Genomic DNA, 22,073 nt, shown 5'->3' with positions numbered 1-22,073 from the left:
AACCATACCCCAGGACCAATGAGACATGAATGTGGATGATTGCACAAAGAAAATGTTTGTCCATTAGTTGCACACATCTTATTTGACGGAATGCAAAGTGGCATCGAGATCCTAAAGTGCAGTTTTCCATGCGTTGGCATCTTGTTGAAGGCATACAATAGATCCATGACAAAAGACCAGCGACGTGGTCCAGTGGCCTAAGGGATAAGGCATCAGCCTCCGGAGCTGGGGATTGTGGGTTCAAGTCCCGCCTGGGTCGTCTTTGAAGGTCTCACTTCAAGTTGGGAGCAATGTTTGGTGGATGAAACAATATGTTGAAGTTGAATATGACAAAATGTGATGTGTTTGCATGTCAATAGGCTCGTTTGAGGTGTGCCCCGCATTGGCAGCAGTAAGAGGAGGGCTCAAATAATACACCAGAAATTGGGCACGTCTCAAATCTCACTGTTTTGCCACCTGGAAACGTCACCAGTGGCGGAGATCGCGTTCGCGTTTTTATTGCGGAAGACCTCATGAAAAAATACTATTGTGATTTATAGTAAATATTATAGTGTTTTTGAACATGTTTTTTCAGTATTGGGTTATGTTTATAGTTGTTGTGATACCAGAGCAACTTTAGAATTTAAACAGGCTATTTTTATAATATGGTTCAAAAACACTATAGTATTCCTATAACTCATTATAGTATTTTTTTATTGTGGGAGTGGATGCAATTGAAATATCACTGTTTTTACAAAAAAAAGAGGGTCACAATCACAGAAGATGAACAATTCATTACTTAAAAGGGTGTATTTAAATTATAAATCTGTATATTCAACAAATGTTAAAAGAATGACAAAATAAACAGCTTATACAGCAAGAAAGCTTTCAAGAAATCTCATTTGGCTACATTATAAATTAAGTAGCTATAGCAAGATGCTTTTGAGTGACAAGTCATGACAAATGTTTGACATCAAGAACTTCTTAAGGGGTTTATTATATCGACATGCTTATTAGGCCTATCTGCTTTTACTGCAGCCAGACTCAAATAAACAGCCCAAGACCTTCTTCAGAATAAAAACTATTAGACTGTAGGAAATACTGTTCTTGGTCTAGTAAACATGACTTTTGACTTCACATACATGTGTGTATGTGTGTTTTGTTTACACCTCTTTCACTTCTCATATGAAACCATACAAAGATGAGGCATAATGACAAAACTGATTACCTTTGTATGCATGTATGCATATATGTCTGTATTGGATTGACTTTTGTGGAATAACGTTGCATAAAAATGACAAAACAAAATTCACACAAACATACAAAAAAGTGAAAATGACAACAAACAGGACTTTAAACTAAGAGAGAAATAAAATACAGCACAAGCACATCCTAATGATTTATTAGTAACATTAGTTATATTAGGTCACGTTATGTTTTTACAAAGATGTGTTTTTTTTGTTTATGTGTAAATCTAAATAAATAACCATATGTAATGCTCTTTATGACTTTTTAAAATTATCAATGAAAATACAAAAAAGGTATTTAACAAAGCCAGGTATCAACATTAATAAAAACAAGATAGAGAATAAAGTGTAGTTTGTCAGTCCCATCCAATACGCATTCAGCTGTGTCGTCAGCCAGTCGTTTCCCATCATGCTTTTGATGAGAGAGAGCAACTGCTGCCGACTGCTCAATCCGAGGTACTCGCCTAGCCCTCACAAGACTTTTTTTTGGCGCACGTCAGCGTGACATCAGAGCGAGGCGAAGGCAACTCGGACACATTTCTAACCGGCATGCATCTTGCGCTGATCACCGGTGATCGATTGTGCGCAGATTTTGGCTATCTCAAACGAGCCTAAACCTTTCTCCAGTCAAATCACAGTGCAGAAGCGGCGCAGCCTTATGACGTCACGCGTCAAGCCAAAATAAAAGTCTTTTTTGCTTAGCTTTTTTGCCACTTACTGTTGCAGTCATGACTTATTGATACATTTCTCCCTCGTTTTCCACCTTCTCACAGACACAGACACACATATGTTCAGCATTTAGAGTTGATCAAAACCTTTACTCTAAACATTTTAAAGACAATTAAAAAAACTTTTTAATCCACTAAGACTCAGTGTTTAAAGCAGATAATCCCAAAATTCTAAAAGGTATAACAAATAATCAGATGGGTGTTTTGAGCTGAAACTTTACAGACACATTCTGCAGACACAAAAATTAAATAGGTGCACTTTAAGTAAAAAGTACCCATTACTGCTACATGTTTTAGTTTCACTAGCTGTGTCATTATCGCTATAAATTGCCTTTGATGTCTCACAAGATTGAATCAGTCCTATATGAACATATTGCACAATAATAAAACTTTGATGTTTTAATATAATTGGTTAAACCTTTACACACATGCAGGTAGAATTATAAGTGTTTTGAAATATGTTTTTGTCTGTTTTTGCCAAATTCTTTCATTGAATAGATGTGATTTTGCCATGTCCCACACACTGCTCAGACAACTTCAGTGAGTCTAAAAAGTAGGTAAATTAGATCAAAGAAAAAAAAAAAGATTTTTAAATTTTCTTATTGTCTTTAACAAGTTATTTGACAAAAAAGGCATTTTAATAACTTTTATTCTGTTTAAATAATATCATTATTCATTTTGCACGTGTCCTTAAAATTGTTGTCCACCCTGTCATAATTTTGTAAATGCCCCTTTAAGATGTACTCTGATGTATTCATTGGCATCCCCCTGCCCATTTTGCTTTTCTTCAGAGGAGGTTAAAACATCTGATGTGCACACAGTAAATATCTACACTAATGTTTCCTATTTTTCCTCATGTTGTGTTTGAAAATGAATGTTGTCAAGCTTAACATGTCCACCCTGTCAGAGTGAAATATTAATTAATATAAACTTAAAACTAAAAATAAAGCTTTTAAACTGAGTACAAATAGCTTAAATAGGGAAACACTTTACCAGCTGCAGGTGCTACATGTGTTGAATAAATGCTGTCTTTAGCCAAAAATGTCCTCCTTGTCATTGTCCACTCTGTCACAAATCCTTCATAGACAGGGTGGACATATGCAGTGTTATTGACACTTTACTTTCTTTAATATTTTATTGTTAATTAGTTCATGTTTTTTATGTCACAACACTTATACACACTCATACACTGCAGGAGTAGATGCAATATGAGTCGTGGATAATACAAACCTTTTGGCAATATCTGTCTCAGTCTATATTTAGGATATCATTTAAAAGTCCATATAATGGAGCTCATTGACTGTCTGAAATAAAACTGCAGCCCTAAGTAGAAGAGGCGGCATGGTGGCTCAGTGATTCACTGTAGTTAGTGAAAACAGAAGTTGAATTCTTGAAAACTTTTACAACCTTTTATATGAACCCTTTAATATTTCTTGTTGTACCTGTTGTTTTTCAAATGTTCCTCCATATTTAGTTCACTGAATAAAGCCTTTGTCCACACTGTCATGCTAATGTCCACCCTGTCATCTTGTTTTCCTCCGTCATGTTTAACTTTTATGAAAATAAACAAATTATTTATAACCTCAGCAAAACATCTTTTGTGATTTCTTAATTAACCAATAAGGGCCAGTTAATATTGATTAAAACTTTGACAAAATATTTAGATCTTGGGTTTTATTTTGAAAAGAACATTCAACGATTGCATATTTTATTGGGAAATCAATGTTTTGTCCTTTTTTTCATCATTATAAATAGACTTTTCCCATAATCTATAAAGTTGGGTTTGTAAGGTACACATGACTGTTCTGAAAATATACATTTTATAATTACACTGCAATGAAAATATACTAATACTACTTTGAATTTGTCCATGACAGGGTTGATACAATTTGAGGTTTGTTTCCTGATTTTTTCTGCTTGTAGATTATTTGTAAAAAAAAAAAGTGCAGGAGCTTGACCAACAATAATTTCTTACAGCCTAAGGTCTAATTAATACAACTATGTGGCTTTTTTATTTTTGATGTCTCAAAAGCACTTTATAAAATATATAAAATATTATTTTACACACTACAGTACAGCAGGTGGCGGTATATATCTTTTACTCTGCTCTGTAATTCATCACACAACCAACAGAAGAAGTTATTCAGGTACGTCTTGTTCTGTCTTGTCTGTGTCCAGTGTTTATACTGCTCCAGGTAAAATTACCCAAATAAAATGATAATCCTGCAGGTGTTTTGACTGCTCTGTTTAGAGTGTTTGTGCTGGATGTCTTTCACTGAACTCATGATGTGCTGCTCCTTCATAAACGAAAGTGAAAGTGTTTCGTTTTTGTGTCGCCATTTTAAACAGACAGAATCCATTATTTACATTGCAGAATAACTTCAAATCTTTGACTGAGTAAATTCAAGACGCTAAAGAAGGACTTGACAAAACATGTATTATGTGAATATGTATGTATGATATATTTGTTCACAGTAAAACAAACACATTTAATCATATATGGATGATGGCTGTGATTCTTTATTTGTTTATAAACTTCAGGAGTGTCGCAGCTGCTGATCTATTTCTGCATTCATCTGAATTATGAAGGCTGCTGAATGAGATCAAAGTTTCTGCTGGAGATCAAACTCAGAATCCAAACAGGATCTCAAACCTAAAATCTATCATGGGCGACAAACACACTTCTGGAGATGAGGATTTGATTGCAGCATGCAGGTATTAAGCATACACATTACATTTCATATTATTTTTATTTTTTTTTACAAAAAACATAATTTGTTCTGTTTTAATCTCTGTCATATAATTTAACACACATCCAGATAGTTTTTGTACAAAAAACAGTTTTTGTTTTGTTAAATGCAATAAGTGCAGAACTTTAATCTTCTCTGTTTTAGTTCCGTTCATCAGAAGAGAGAAGAGGCAGAGCCCAACTGTGTGTCTCTGAAGTGTTATGAATCTATGGGTCACTCAATAAATTTTAAGAGTGAAAACGCACAACCTGCTGACAGGTAGATCATCTCTACACACACATGATTATACTGCAGCATTTATATGATCATGTGTCTTCTAGAACAGCGGTTTTCAAACTGGGGGCCGCCAAATGGCGCAAGGAGGCCGCAAAGACATTCTAAACGAGAGGTAATCAATAGGCCCACCTAAATTAATGTTTTGTCCCGCGTCATTCTGAAGGTTAATGTATTTCTTTATTATAATTTGAGCTCAAAAATACTGCAAATATTAACCTTTATGCTTGTGTCAGTTAAATGCAGTTGACACTTTCGCACGCAGGAAAAGAAGCGCAGCGCCGCTATGCACAGGGACTTTTATTGAATAAGCGCTTCCGGCCGGGCACTTCCGGTGTTTTTTGCCGCTCGTCTGCTGCATCTGATGGCGTTTACACTTAAACAACTAAATGAATGCTCAGGTCTATTTAACGGACTTTATTTCAGTTAAAATACATGACCAATAAGAACATTATCTGTGGCTATAAGCACTTCCCTGTATATGGCTTGCGCTGCTAAGTAACCAATCAGCTGGGCTCTGCGGAGTGTGCGCCACTCTGCGCAGGATTCACTCATAGGAAACGAATAGCATTTTAAAGACATGGCACAACATTGCACCTCGTCCACAGTGTGGCAGGCTTTACACTTTGCATTGTACAAATATCAGACGGTCCTCTTTGCAGCATGGCTAACAAACATATTAAAATTGTAAAGCAAAAAGTGCTGCAATAACAATGAATGGAGCAGTCAGTCACATTAGCGAGTTCATGGAGTTTCACTCCTATTACAATAATGACAGCTGGATGAGCTCTAAAAAAAAACTAAATTGTATACACCCTGAGTAAATCCACTATAGCCTATAAAAATATAAATGTATCTGTTTGTGTTATATTATAGGGCTAATGAATTGTTAAATATTAAAATTTATTAGTGCTCTATATTTAATGGAGCTCACCATATCTGCTCAAACTTTAATACTCTGAATATAAAGACATTTTTTTTTCAAGATATTAATCCACTTTTCCCCCTCATTTTTTTAGTGTAACTAATTTAAATGCAGCGTTCAGTATTATTATTAATAGAAAAAATTGTTAATTAACATTCTAGAGTCAGCAAAGGTGCTAAAATTATGCAAAGTAAAACTTGTGGCTCTTTGAAATTGAATACCCCATTCTAGAATGCATTTAAGAAATAATTTTTTATCAGTGTAAGTCAGGATTGTCGACCTGAGTAAATTATGATGTGCACAAATAAAAAGGAATAAAATAAACAAAACTTCAGCACACTGAACCACTACAGCCTCCATTGTAGTATTGCTAGTTACAACAGTACAGTTAACTGTTAACCATTAACAGGCTGATGAATGACAAAACTCTTTAAAACTTTAAATCTTTAGATAAATTTAGACTCTGAGCTGTATGGCTTGATGGAAACCGTCAACTCAACTGACATTTTGCAAAAATTAATCGAGAACATTGATAATACAATTTAAAATGTTTTAAGTAGTTAAGTTGTTAATTTGGGGGGGGCTGGGTTGGGTTGCGTCGTTTTTATTTTTGGGGGGTTCCCAAAAGAATTCGCTCCTCACAAGCCCTCGGCTGAAAAAGTTTGCAAAAACCCCTGTTCTAGAAGATCAAAAAATATTGAACTTAAATCTCACAGTTCAGTCAAGGCATTTTATTACAGGGAACAAAATACAAGTAACTCTAAAACTCAAAATGTCCACACACTCACATTTGATCATTAGTGAAGTACTGATAAAGTATTGATATTGAAACTGTTAGAGTTAGTAGAATGAGTTTAAATGCTTTTACAATAGTCAGCAAAACATCTAAATTGGGGAAAAAGATGTTAGACAAAGTGAATGAATTTTGGCAATAAATAATTATGGGCAAATTTAATACTAATTTAAGATGAAACTATTAAAATCATCTCAGTTTGTTATCTTAATAAAGTACAAAAAAGACCCTGAACCCTGAAAGCAAACACTTGATGATTAGATTATCATGTGAACTAAAAAACTCTATTCTGTCAGGAAGTGAGCTGACAGAACACAGAAGCAGAACAAACACAGTCATGGTGAAGCACTAAACGATATAAACAAAAGGGAATAGTTTTTTTTTCTTATTGATGGAAAAACATTCGACATATATATATGCTCACCACAACTGTTGATAGCAAAATACAACATTTAGAGAAACATGAAAACATAAAATTATACAACAAAAGGAAATTGTATCAAAGGTATCAATATTACTACATTACACACTATAGCAGCTTAACAGTTAAATCTAGGATCTTTTGTCCTTATTTTTGTGGTGCCTCACATTTTTATCTTAAAAGATTATAAATGTCTTTTTGTGTGCATCTAGCATAATTGTAAATAAATATACCTATTCTGTCTCTTGGTATCAAACGATTTATGGGTTACATTTAATAAATGATAAATACTGTTATACCATTTTGATAGTCAGAAGATGTCCTCAGTGTGTGGTGTTTACAGTGCTTCACAATAGCGCTATGAGAGCAATAGAGCTATATGTTTCTACATTACTATAGTTTGGTTCTGTATTTAATCAGTTTATTTTGTCTCAGTTGCCTCTGATAAAAACACGTCTTTATTAGAGGATCTTTACACTCATACTCATTAATCCTTTGTTCTGTTATTGTTTCTGCAGCGTGAATAGAGATGATCAGATAGGAGATTTGCAGCAGAATTCACTCCTACCAGACAATGATCAACTTCAGAGAGTTAAAGAGCAGCATAAAACCAGCATGAAGAACAAGTATGAGAGATTATTTGAGGGAATCAACCATCAAGAGACTCAAACCCTCCTAAACAGGATCTACACACAGCTCTACATCATAGAAGGAGAGAGTGAAGGAGTGAATGAAGAACATGAGATTTTACAGATGGAGAAAACAGCTAGAACAAAACCCTCACAACACACTCCAGTCTACTGCAATGACATCTTTGAAGCCTCCGCTGGACCAGGACATGAGGAGAAGATTAAGAAGGGGAAAGCCCAGATGAAGACTGTTCTCACTAAAGGCATAGCTGGAATCGGAAAAACCGTCTCTGTGCAGAAGTTCATTCTGGACTGGGCCGAGGGAAAAGCCAATCAGGATGTAGATTTCATGTTTGTGCTTCCATTTCGAGAGCTGAACTTGATCCGAGATCATCAGTACAGTCTTCAGAGACTTCTGCTGGACTTTCATCCTGAACTTAAAGATCTGGAGCCCGAGATTTATGAGCAGTGTAGAGTTGTGTTCATCTTTGATGGTCTGGATGAAAGCAGAATCCCACTGAACTTTTCAGATGAGGAGAAAGTTTGTGCTGTGACTGAATCCTCATCGGTGGCTGTGTTAATGTTGAGCCTCATGAAAGGAGATCTGCTTCCCTCTGCTCTCATCTGGATCACCTCCAGACCAGCAGCAGCCCATCAGATCCCCTCCAGATACATCAACCGTCTGACAGAAATTCAGGGATTCACTGAGCCTCAGAAGGAGGAATATTTCAGGAAGAGAATCAGTGACGAGCATCAAGCCAGCAGAATCATCTCCCACATCAGAAGAGCAAGAAGCCTCCAGATCATGTGCCACATACCAGTCTTTTGCTGGATCTCCTCCACTGTGCTTCAGAAGCTCCTGGAAGAAGATCTAAGTTTAGAAATCCCTCAAACTCTGACTGAGATGTACATCCACTTCCTGCTGATTCAGATCAACATGAGGAAGCAGAAGTATGAAGAGAGAGATTCAGAGAAACTTCTGCAGTCCAGCAGAGGAGTGATCCTCAAACTTGCTGAAGTGGCTTTCAGACAGCTGATGAAGGGCAATGTGATGTTCTATGAGGAGGACCTGATTGAGAGCGGCATAGACGTCACTGACGCCTCAGTGTATTCTGGGATCTGCACTGAGATCTTCAAAGAGGAATCTGTGATTCATCAGAGCAAAGTCTACAGCTTCATCCATCTCAGCTTTCAGGAGTTTCTGGCTGCTTTCTATGAGTTTTACTGCCATTTAAAAAAGCAGATAAAACCGTTGGGTTTGATGTATGAGAGAAAACATTTACATGATGAAGATGAATGGATGCATGTTAATGAACATACATATTATAAATATTTTCAGGCCTGGTCTGAGGAGTCTTTGGATGAACTGTTCAGATCAGCAGTAGATCAAGCAGTCAAGAGCAGTAATGGTCATCTGGATTTGTTCCTGCGGTTCCTGCTGGGCATCACACTGGAGTCCAATCAGATACTTCTCCAGGATCTACTGACAAATTCAGAAAAGAGCTCAGCGAGCATCCGGAGAAGCACACAGTACATTAAAGACAAGATTAGAGATGGACATGGACTTTCTTCTGAAAGATCCATCAATCTGTTCCTCTGTCTGCTGGAAGTGAAAGACCAGACTCTGTCCAGAGAGATTCAGGAGTTTGTGAAATCAGGCAAAGACTCAGAGAAGGAACTCTCTCCTGCTCACTGCTCAACAATCTCCTACATGATTGAGATGTCAGAGGAGCCGCTGGATGAGTTTGAGCTGCAGAAATTCAACACATCAGATGAGGGAAGACTGAGACTGATACCAGCTGTGAGAAACTGCAGAAGAGCTCTGTGAGTATTCATTCATTCATCACAGAAGACACACATTAGTCTGCACTGAAGACACAGATCAGTTTAGTGAATCAATGCCCTGCTTTAACATATTCATAGAAACACTTTTTACTTCTCATGTAAATATGAGAAAAGCAGAAAGATTAAACATAGAAGCACTCTAGACAACAGACAGTAGAAGCACAGCTGTGTTGGAAAACATGTTTACATGAGAGAGAGAGAGAGAGAGAGAGAGAGAGTAGCAATGAACTGAAGTCTGCTGGGAATGGCAGCTGTCTTTAACTGCAAACGTTTTATGTATATATTAGTGCTGTCAATTGATAAAAAAAATTAATTAAATCTCACTTAAAAAAAATTTTTTAATCGCGATTAATCACATTTAAAAGACTGAAGCTTGTAATTTTGGCTATTCAAATGTAAAATTAATGTAAACGCAAAACAAAAACTATTTAAGTTCAAAATATAATTGTTTATTAGAAATTGTTTAACTTGTAACACAGATTTCTTCATGTAAACAATATACCCACAATAAACCATCAAGATCCTGGCTTGACAGCCATATTTATTACAGAAATTAAAAACAGAAGCCATTTGAATTTTAAAACAATCAATGCCAATTGTTACGAATTCTTGAACCTTGCTTGGCTCCACACAGCAAGCCAGACCCGTAACAATAAATAACATTAAATTACCCTCCTCAGCACACGTGTCTCCGTATAGATCACAAAGTCAACACTCAGCGTTCAACTTGCAACAATTTAGCCGAGTAAATGCAACACCGTTTCTACTTCACAACACAAGGCGGGAGAGAGGAGACTCTCCGAACGAAGTTCCAGTCCGGTTTAAATGGTCTTCACAAACAAGCCGGCGTCCACGTGCTGGCACCTGATTCACCGCACCTGTGCGGTATGATGAAACCTATTTGGAGACAGGGGCGGAGAGAAAAGACATTTACATTTACATTTAGTCATTTAGCAGACGCTTTTATCCAAAGCGACTTACAAATGAGGACAAGGAAGCAATTTACACAACTATAAGAGCAGCAGTGAACAAGCGCTATAGACAAGTTTCAGGTGTGTAATAGTCTAAGAAGCAAAACATTAGTAGAAATTTTTTTTTATTTTTTATTTTTTATTTTTTTGAGAGAGAGAGAGAAAGAAAGAAAGAGGGCACAGTTAGTGGTATAGCCAGAGAGGCAATTGCAGATTAGGAGGGAAAGTGGAGAAAGTGGAGAAAGAACCACAAGCAATGCGCGCACACACAACAACAAACAAAAACTCACTACTTAGGTATAAAACTCACTATAATATTTATATTATTATTTTTATATCATTATTTAATTATTTAAAGAAAATACGTAACACCAATAAAGAAACAATTGATTTCCAAGTTGGATTCTAAGTGGACTGCAAAAAAAAAAAAAATGCCCAAATACAGGCATTGCAAATATGCAAAATAGAAAATTATAATAACAATGAAGAATTTAATTCAAACAATTGTACTCAATGTACAGTTGTATTGCTGTGAGTTGAGAACATTAATTATAAAGTATAAACAATTTTGCTTAGTCCTCCTTTACATTCAGCCAGTTATATATCCTTACTTATTATATCCTATATATCCTATATATATATCCTTACTTGAGTTATAATGGTAGTGAAATTATTAAATCTCAAACTGATTTTATTTGTAATATTAAAAATTGATGCTGTGCTGGAAATCACATACTTGTTTCCCCTTATGGGAACTCTGACGTTTGTCTGGATAACACTATGGGAGCTCGCTAGATGACAAATCACTCTAATAAGTAAGAAATTGTGACAATGAATGCCAAATGAATAGGCAAAGATTGGCTCCTCAGGTACCAGCGATTAATCAACAACAGAGCATATCAGTGGGCGCGTGTGAAGTGTTTGAACTCACTGGTATATTGCAGAGCACAAAACCAGTCTGAATCTGAAGTTTTGGTGCCACATTTTCTCAGTCATTTAGAACTGGCTCGAGGGCTTATACCATTATGATAACAGAGAGCCAATTGATTTGACTACTTTGACCAATACTTTGGCTGCAGATGTTTGGGGGACCCTGTACCAAGTTTGGTAAATAATTTAATCACCTAACAATGGTGCTTTACAGGATTTTCAACAGGAAACCTAACTAACTGCTTCACGAGACTTAACTTCCTTAATGCATATGAATTAAACTTCACTTGAAGTGTTACAACTAAGGCAGATGCCTCTTTGATTAATATGCCATAGTTTTCCTCATACACTATTGCAACCATTGTAACCAACCAAGATAATCAATGTGTTGTCAAACCCTTATAGCAGATGAAACCTTCTGTCTGAAATGTATGATCTCTGGTACTAAACGAAAGCTAGTGACATTTGCAATTCATTTGGTGTAAATGAAAAACTAGAAGTACAAACAGTATTCTTCTTGTAACATTTGATGTAAGATACTTACAAGCTTACAAGATTTTTTACCACGTGAAATTAACAAGCAGTCTGTTAATGATAGATACTTAGTACGATGGCAACCGCTCATTGGAAGACAGTGCCATGGGGATGGACCAAACCAGGCCACTTAAAACGCACTGCAGCAGTAAAACCTTGGTTTTTGCATTAGCTTGCTCGTGCCAGCTGTGCTCTGTGCCCCCTTTCGCCCTGCCCGGACAACGCGCCGCCACACGATTGGGTCACCACAAACTTTCCACACAACCTCTTAAAGTTTCGGGACAGCCTAAACCGCGAGAACTTCCGTCACCGTAAACCGAGGACAACCTCCACTCAGAAGCGAGTAAATCCCAATGACGTTACGAAGTCACTGACCAATCAGTAGGAAAACTCAAGACTTCAGCAAAAGTGCAAGTAACACAAACAAATGTTGGCTGGTGCAGTTTGACCTTAAGCAGTAAAAGATACGCCAAATGCTTTCGTGGTTTCTCAGGTGTGAGTCTATGATCTAGTAATAAGTACTAGAATAAATTTAGGACGGTTGTCAACTCATTTTAAATCCTCTGAACTGCCTCTGTGTGTGTGTGTGTGTATGTATGAATGTGTGTGTGCGTTGGATTGTTGTTTGCTTATTATACAGTTGTTTTTTATGTCTTTCGGATGAGATGTAAAACTGAGGTCCTGACTCTCTGTGGTCACTAAAAATGCCATGGCACTTCTTGTAAAGAGTAGGGGTGTAACCCAAGTGTCCTGGCCAAATTCCCTCCATCGGCCCTTACCGGCCTTCCAGTCATCCCCATCTACTGAATTGGCTCTATCACTGTCTCTCCACTCCCCCTATAGCATGTGTGAGGTGAGCGCACTGGCGCCATTGTCCTGTGACTGCAGTTGCATCATCCAAGTGGATGCTGCACAATGGTGGTGGTGTGGAGAGACCCCCCCCCCCCCCCCCCCCCCCCCCTCATGATTATGAAGTTCTATGGGTGTATGGACATACACAATAAATGCACTATAAAAAATATACATTACATTACTTACTTATTGGGCTGGGCGATATGGGCAAAAAAAATTATATCTTGGTATTTTTAAGAGGAATGACGGTATACAACATATATCCGGTATTTTCCCATAAATGGTTACTTAAGAGTTAAAGCCTTTATTAAAACTTTATTAAACAGTTTTTGAGCAAAATATAATTCAAACACAGGGGTTTCCCTCCCTGTTTACAAATAAACAGCTGCACAAAATCTTTGATAAATAAAATACAGTACAGGGTTTTCTCCTGCTTAAAACTGTTGCACATTTCAAACTATAAAAAAAAATACTTTGATAAATAAATTAAAGTTTTTTTGTGTGATTTATAAACAACAATTAAATCAGCTGTATGAGTTCTTTTAGTTACACATTTAGATGCATGTATTGTGCACAATTATTAAACAGTGCACATATCGAAGATTTCTAAAGATAAGTCTTCCACTCCACGTAAAAATCATGCACTTTTTCTTTTGTTTTGACTAAACTTGTTTTAATAAATAATAAATAAGGAGATGAAAACGAATAGACTATAGATATGAGAAGTAACAAAATTGTTTCAGGGTACTGTGATGAAATGCTGGTTAAGCATATAAATGTAAACAGTCATTATAACAGCAGAACGCAGAGCTAAATGTGTTATAACATAAATGTAAAGAAGAGACCGTCGTGTAATAAATACTGAACTTATAATCAGTGAAAATGAGGTGGTTTTACTTTCGAAATGCGGTATAAATTCCTTCTACTTTTGTTTTTGCTGTCAATTGTGGAAGAAATGATCACTAAAAGGTTTCTGATAAACCGCTGTGACAGCTGCAGGCACTGTGTGAGGTGCATGCATGTGAGGGGGAGTCAGATCTGTCCAGGGAGTAAGATTTCGATACAACACCGGCACTGCATGTTCCCCCATGTCGCATCAGTGATGGGTGGTTCTTGGACGATTCGTTCATTTTGAACAAATCTATTGTATGACTTATTGAGTGAATCATTCATTTCGTCACCTTAGAATTATAAGGTTCTATCTGACATTTTTGTCAAAATTGAGTTATTCACATATTCTCATTAAATGACATCTTATTTACATTATGTAGTGTTTTTGTATAAGTTGTTTACATTTTAAGACTTTTTTTTTTCAAAAACAAAACAGTTTATCTACAAATTCGAACTCTAGCTTGGGTCTATAACTTCTTTCTGTGTGCCAATCTGTATTTTGAATGCATGCACAAGGACCAATCAGGATCAGCTTCCTTACCATTTCACCAGACTGCTCCATTGACAGTGGGAAAGACCAGAAAGACACAATCGCACAAAATCTCGAAACGTGAGCCGACTAAATAATGTCACACCACACAAAATTGAGAAGTGTGTAAATGTGATGATTTAGAGGCTTTTTTTGACATTGAAATGAAATGTTAAATTTGACATTGTTAAAAAAGAAACCAATATTTTAAAAAATTCTATGTTAAATGTGAAATATTTTTATTTGTGTATATATGGTAAGTGAAAAATGTTCAGTGTTCATTATACTCATTTGCTTATTGTCTGTTTTATTTTAAAGTCTTTAAATTTAATATTAGGCCTTGAGGGTTAATACTTTAATTAAATTCATGGGGCATATAATTCAATCAATATAATTCAATAATTCATATAAAGCATAAAATGTTATACATAATAACATATTAATTAGATAAAATTGACATCTGCACTGGACAAAATATCTAGCACAGCCTTGTACGCTTAATTTGAACAAGAACAAATATTCATCCTAAAACACAAATTAAATGTTATAGAAAGCAAAAATTTTACTTTCTCAAGCTTCAACATATTGTTACAACACCAACTTAAATACGTATATTATTTGATTGTAATTCTTGAAAAGTGATGCTTCAATGAATGATCTGTCAGATAGAACCTTCTAATTCCAAGTGGAAAATGACTTTTCAGAATTAGAAGGTTCTATCTGCATTTACCGTGGTTATTTTACTCCAATTTGCAAATGGAAGAAAACTTTGATCATTTACATTTAGAGAACATCTAGAGTCTCTGCCATGTTAATGTATGAAAGAGAACTGTGACACACATATTGTTTGCTATATGGAATGCAAAAACTTTGAAGCTCAATATCTCAAAATCATGAAGAATGCAGATAGAACCTTATAATTCCAAGGTGATGATTTGCACATGCGCACATTTGTGCAAGTGGAGCTCGCGTGATGCCTTGGAGTGGTCTGTATCGCGCAGAATGCACACATGTGGCCTTAAACCATATCGATATAAAAGATATTGGATAATACAGCATCGCGTTGGGGAATTATATCGATATATCCCCAGAACTTGATATACCGCCCAGCCCTACTTACTTGCATGTATCATAGTGTAGCTCAACAAATCTTTGTTCTCAGTTTGTCAGAACTGTGTTCGTGTTTATGTGATTCTAAGTCATTGGCTTGAACTGTAGATTTTGTTACAGTTCTTGCCCTCACTGCAAGGGCTTGACTGTTGTACAACTAAGGTCGCTGTGCGCTCCAGCATTAGGGTGCATCACCCCTGCTGCTTCCCGCCATTCGGTTAGCATACAGGCAGGTCTGAGGACCACAGTGGGGGCTAATTTGTTTGGACCCCTCACTTCTCATCAGTGTGCTCTGTCCATCCTCCGGGATGGCTGCGCTCTCATTAGATGACACCATGGACATGATGTCCATCGCTGCATCGGAGGGCGGGCTAATGTGCTCTGATGAAGATCCGGACCTACTGCCTCCCTCCGGGGTTGTCAGTGAGGTTTTGGATTTAGAATCGGACATGTTAGTCGTGTTATACCGGGCTGCTTCGGCCGTAGGACTGAAGATGGCTTGTCCCCCAGCACCGCGGCCAGACCGTTGAGATGGGTATTATGTGGGGGCTAAGAAGATGGCAAGACCTTCCAAGCCTCCCATCCCCTTCTTCCTGGAGGTACGTGGTGAGCTCATGCAGGCATGGAAGGAACCTTTTTCTGCACCGTCCTCATGTGCTCCCGCTCTTACCACCCTTGATGGCGGAGCATCCAGGGGGTATGAGGCAATTCCTCAGGTGGAGCATGCTATTATGGTGAATCTTTGCCCAGAGAGCGTCTCCATCAGGCAATCAGGTTATCTGAGTCTCTCATGGCCAGAGCCTATACTGCTGCGGGCCAGGCTGCTTCAGCTCTGCATGCATTTGGCCACCTATAAACGCTAGAAGATGGCTGAGCAGCAGGAGGGGGGTTCTTTCCCCGGCTTGATGCCCCAATGGGCTCCACATGGTGACAGATTATGCTCTCATTATCACCAAAACAGCCACTCATGCCCTGGCGAAGATGATGGCAGCACTAGTCGCCCAGGATCGCCAACTTTGGCTGAACCTGGCAGATATGAGGGAGGCTCGCTCTCTCAGTGGACCCATGTTCCAGGCTGGCCTGTTCTGTGACACAGTCTGGGACTTTACCCAGGAGTTCTCAGCGGTGAAATAACTTTCGAAGGCGATGGGTTAGATTAGATTAGATTAGATTCAATTTATTGTCATCACACAAGTACAAGTACAAGGCAATGAAATGCGGGTGAAGTCATCTATCAGCGGGCTCGGAAAACTGCTCTCCCCAGGGTGCCGTTAAGTCCGGTAAAAGAACTTAGAAGGGTCCCTGAGATGGGCCACCCAAAAAAGAGGAGACCTGCTCTTTCCTCAGTGGAGGGCAGAGGACTTATTCCAACTTCAGCATAATAGACACTAACACTTCCGGGCCGGCGGTACCCAATTATTCAAAAAACAGTTTCCTCTCTCTTCAGGTCTGCAAACCCGAGCCTTGTCAGTCTGGGATGCTCCACCTTCCAGCTTGCAGCGCGGGGCCATATCACCACAGGCTCTCAGTGCGCAAGATAACAGGCTCTTTTCTCTCACTCTAGCCTCACCGCGGAATCCAGGGTGAAAGGTAAGAGACAATCTTTTATTTTCAGCTCTTCCTTGAACCGCTCTGCTTTCCCAGGGTGAGCACTCCCCTCCCGATAGTGCCATTAATGTAGGTCTGCCAGTCTGGTAAGCACTGCTCGGCCCCACACGGTGGCTCATACGGATGGTCAGACTCAGTTATGCATTTCAATACTCTATTCACCATCCCAAGTTCACGGGTATTAATTTCACGATGGTCAGTCCCGTGTCCGCCCCTGTCTTGCAAGAGAAGATTGCTGTCCTCCTGGTAAAGTATGCAATCGTCCCTCCAACTGAGATGAAGTGCAGGTTTTACAGCCTGTACTTCATTGTGCCCAAAAAGAGAAGTGGGTTAAGACTAATCCTAGATCTGCACAGACTAAACCATCATTTACACAAAATGCCGTTCAAGATGCTCACACAGAAACGCATACACAATGTGTCTGTCCTCAGGATTGGTTTGCAGCAATAGACCTGAAGGATGCATACTTTTATATCTCCATTCTCCCACGCCTCCATCCCTTTCTCTGCTTTGCGTTAGATGGTCAAGTATGGCAGTACAAAGTCCTCCCCATTGGTGTCCGTTGGTTTTCACTAAACTCATGGAGGGTGCCCTAGCGCCTCTTTGGCTCACAGGCATTCACATACTCAATTATCTCGACGGCTCATATTTGCTTCATCCCGGGATCAATTGATTATGCACAGGGACATGGTGCTTCAGAACCTCAACCAGTTGGTGGCTTCGGGTCAACCAAGAGTAGAACAAACTCTGTCCCATGCAGAGAATCTCCTATCTCAGGATGGAACTGGACTCTATCTGCATGGTCGCACACCAGGCTGGTGCTGTCCTGTCTGAGCACGCTCGACAGGAAGACAGTGGTCCCACTGAAATAATTTCAGAGGCTCCTGGGGCATATGACATCCACAGCCGCTGTCATGCTGCTCAGCTTGCTTCATATGAGACCACTTCAGTGATGGCTTCATGATGGGGTCTCCAGATGGGCCATCACTGTCCATCACTCCAATGTGTCGCTGGAACCTCAGTCCTTAGATGGATCTTGCTTTTCTATGGGCTGTTGTGTCCCTAGAACCAGTATTCAGGAATGTTGTCATATCTATGGATGCTTCCAGCATGGGCTGGGAGGCTGTGTGCAATGAGCATGCAGCTGCAGGTTCGTGGACAGGACCCCGGCTGCATTGGCATATCAAATGCCTAGAGCTGTTGGCAGTGCTTCTCGCTCTCTGCCGCTTTTTACTGACAAGAGAAATAGCATGGCAATAGTGGCTTATATCAATCGTATGGGGGTGTACATTGGTGTAAGCCTAATCGCATAGACACTGTGCAAAGTCAGGGAGGACAAGGAGCAGGTCTTACCGTGCATTCACACAGGGCTTCAACATCAACGATTGACCCGAGGGCGTGTCTGAAGTTAAAGCTGACGCGATGGTCATAGCAGCATCAGCCAAGGAAGTAAGTCTACAAATGGCTACTGTCTGAGCTGGGGTATTTGCATAAAGCGATCTGATTGGCTGACGCTTCTGTTGGCGTTTGAAAATTTCCCAACTTCTGCAGCAAGCAATGCCACTGAAGCGGTGCAGACGGATCCATAATGCAATTCGGCAATGCCTGACGTCCTCCATTCAAAGTGAATGGTAAGCGTTGATGCTGACGCCCCGTGTGAATGGAGCGTTATTAGTTGCACCTCTCTGGCCCAACTGGACCTGGGTTTCTGAACTCACACTCCTTGCGACGGCCCCTCCCTGGTGCATTCCCCTGAGAGAGGACCTCCTCTCCCAGGGACAGGGCACCCTCTGACACCTGCACTCAAATCTCTGGCACCTCCACATGTGGTTCATAGACGAAGCATGGAACACTTAGGTGATTTACCGGCATCGGGGGTTAACACCATCACTCAGGCTAAAGCAGTCTCTACGAGGCATGCCTATGCCCTGAAATGGAGTCTATTCACTGAGTGGTGCACTTCTTGCCGAGAAGACCCCCAAACTTGTTAGATTAGCAGTGTGTTATCCTTCCTTCAGGATAAGCTGGAGCGTAGGTTGTCATCCTCCACACCATAGGTTTACGTGGTTGCCATCTTCACTCATCATGACACGGTGGATGGCAACACGCTCAGGAAGCATAATTTAATCATCCAATTCCTCAGAGCCATGCGGCGGTTAAATCCATCTCACTCCACTCTCATGCCCTCAAGTTCTGGCAGGGCTGCAGAGAGGTCCATTCAAGCCATTTGATTTGGTATGTTTAAAATTTCTGTCCATGAATATAGCTCTACTGATCTCATTGCCATCAATCTAAAAAGTCTGGGATTGGAGGCATTTTCGATCAGCAAATTGTGCCTGGAATTCAGGCCGGCATAATCTCACTTTATCCTGAGACTCCAGCCCAGCTATGTGCCCACAGATCCTACCACCCCATTTAGAGACCAGGTGGTGAACCTGCATGGGTGAACATGCTGCCCATGGAGGAGGCAGACCCAGCCCTTTCACTGCTTTGTCCTTTTGTGCTTTATGCAAAATTTGAGATCTTGTGAACAGCTCTTTGTTTGTTACGGTGTTTGGCAGAAGGGAAGTGCCATATCAAAAACAGAGGTTGGCCAGCTGGATAGTTGATGCCATCGCCCTCGGAAAGCTGTGTCCCCCGGGGCTGAGAGCACACTTAACCAGAAGTGTCACCTTCTCTTGGCACCTTCTCCGTTAGCAGGTGGCACCTCTCTCACGTATCGCTGTGTAGACTTGCGGGCTGGATGACACCTAATACATTCGCAAGATTTTATAATCTTTGAGTGGAGCCGGTTTCCTCGTGATTACTGGGTAACCCTGGTCAATTCAGAGGAAACTAAGCTTTGTGTCAAAACGCTTGCTGCGCCATGCTCCCTAACCCAGAGACACGTGCGCTTTTTCTGCTCTGCTAATAAGTTCCCCCCTTGGCGAACCCTAGAGAATTCTTCAGAGGCCCCCAGCACCCGACTCAGCAGGGGAGCCCGGTGCCTGACCCAGTATGATGTCTGGTATGCCCAATTGATCTACCCACATGCTGGGGTCCGGTGCCAACTATGTGCAGTCCCTGATGGCAATCCCATATGCTTATTTTAGCCACGGAGTATTCCGCCTATTCAGGTGGATCCGTGTCTTACCTATCCAGTTTATGCCAGCTTTACCAGCTTATGATATGTAGCACTCCACCCAGACTCCCCCCAGCAGGTGGCCTCCACATCATTCTCCCCCTTTAGGGACTGGCACGCTTTTCCAACGTACTGTTGTAACTAAAATTTTAAATTCACATTTACAACCCCTGATCTAAATTGTTATCATGTAATGGCAATTAAAGGGCCTATGCGACGTTGGAAGGTTGCACCCTTGGTGATGCTTGTCCGCTCACGCTATGCTTGGCAAACTTTACATCAGGGGTTTGATGGGCTTAGCTACTGTGGCGTTTTCCATACACACTTTTATAGCGTCTTCCAGACATAAGTCAGACATTTTTAGACTTTAAAGACATTTTTGGATGAATAACATACTTTTTTTAACAAATATATTAGGTGCAATCAACTTGTACATTAAAAATACTGTTTAATAAAAATATATACAGTAATAAACATGTAAACACTGCAAATGATTTTTATTTCAAACATCAAGCAATTGCAATTATAAATAGCAAAAAATATATTTTAAAAATATGGGTAGATATGCATATGGCAGTATGTAGAGAGAAAGCAAAGTTTGAGAGGGAAGAGGGATGGGATCATGCCAGAAGCGGAATTACCTTTTACCTTATTTTACATTATAAAATTGCAGTACTTTTCATGCATAGGGTCTTTCTGTGACTAAACAAAGGCAAAGGCAGAAGAGTAGAAAACAAAGGGGGTTGGTGTGTGGTGGATATATACACCACACACATACACAGGTCAACCACTGTCAGTGACACAGAAGACTGCCACAAGAAAAACAGCAAGCCCCTCTAGAAAAGTAGGAGGTAATGTTTAGGTAGCTAGCTTGAAGCCAGTGGTGCTGTCGGTTGGAAAATAGGTGTGTGTGTGTGTGTGTGTGTGTGTGCGTGTGCGTGCGTGCGTGTGTGTGTGTCTTTTCTTTTTATGTGTGTGTTTCTTTGTGTGTGGTTTCTGCAGAAAAATATCAGAAATACAATGTTTCAGTAATCAGCAGGGAAATAACAGAAATACAATTATTCAGTCCACTAACAAAGTACATATCTAAACAGAAAATGGCAAACATGAAACATATGAGTACTTAAGTCAACTTAAATCATACAAAAGCCGCTTACATGGTCAGATAAGCACAGAAAAACAACAAAAGAATTCAGATTCAGTCCTCTGCACAGTTCAGCCATGTGCAGCCAGAAAGAGCAAACTGTGGACACAGGTGCCATTAATAAAACCTTTGAGGCAGTCCTGATTGGCCAGAGATTGAATGGGTGGAGATAAGAGTGAACTATGAACTGAACAGGGGTGTGACACTACTTTGAGTTTACAGTTTAGGAACACAAAACCTCTTAACACCTCTGACGATGGGGCTTGCTGCTCAGTCCACCACCATATTTATGCTGGCATCATCACTACTCCTGTGTCCTGCACATCAGCTCAGACTGCAGCCAGTCCACCCAAGTGCAAGTTGGCCGCCACGAGTTCTTTAGTCACAAGATGCCCACCTCTAGTCTATTTGCTCATAAAGTGGCAAAGGCCCAGGTACCAGCTCACATAATGGTCACCAACAATATTCTGCTAGCTCACAAGTTGGCTTCCTGATTTAAGACTTTTCCTGCCATGGTTCCAGTCAAGGTTTCTGTTCCTGAATTGCCATCACAACCTGAGTTGCCTGAGCTGCTGCTACCACCAGAGCTATTACTGCCAGAGCTACCACTGCCACTGTCACTGACAGAGCTGCCAGAGCCTTTGACACTGCCAAACCTGCCAAATCCCTTTCCTCAATGCCCTGACGGGCAGGTGCCAGATCCTCCTGAATCCCTCGAATGGAAGGCATCAGATCCTCCTGAATTCCCAGCAGACAACAGTTCCACAATGGCCAGACCCACCACCCAAATCTG

At 39.8% G+C, this 22,073-nt stretch overlaps 1 protein-coding gene and 1 non-coding gene across 3 annotated transcripts in view; both read left to right on the top strand.

Moving 5' to 3' along the window:
- The first annotated feature begins 186 nt into the window (after nt 1-186).
- On the top strand, nt 187-259 carry trnar-ccg (transfer RNA arginine (anticodon CCG)). The gene has a single exon. It is a non-coding gene; the product is annotated as a tRNA-Arg (tRNA).
- Nucleotides 260-4,496: 4,237 nt separating this feature from the next.
- Nucleotides 4,497-22,073, top strand: part of LOC130222301 (NACHT, LRR and PYD domains-containing protein 12-like) — a 40,776-nt gene continuing 23,199 nt past the window's right edge. For both annotated transcript variants that reach the window (XM_056454876.1, XM_056454877.1), the window contains exons 1-3: nt 4,497-4,669; nt 4,849-4,962; nt 7,635-9,569. In XM_056454876.1, coding sequence (XP_056310851.1) covers nt 4,620-4,669; nt 4,849-4,962; nt 7,635-9,569 — 2,099 coding nt within the window. In that variant the 5' untranslated portion in view covers nt 4,497-4,619. The remainder of the gene's footprint in view (nt 4,670-4,848; nt 4,963-7,634; nt 9,570-22,073) is intronic.

Source organism: Danio aesculapii, chromosome 4 (assembly GCF_903798145.1).
Source record: "Danio aesculapii chromosome 4, fDanAes4.1, whole genome shotgun sequence".
Classification (NCBI taxonomy): domain Eukaryota; kingdom Metazoa; phylum Chordata; class Actinopteri; order Cypriniformes; family Danionidae; genus Danio; species Danio aesculapii.
Note: the sequence above shows the minus strand (reverse complement) of the source record. Positions and strands in the feature narration are given on the sequence as shown.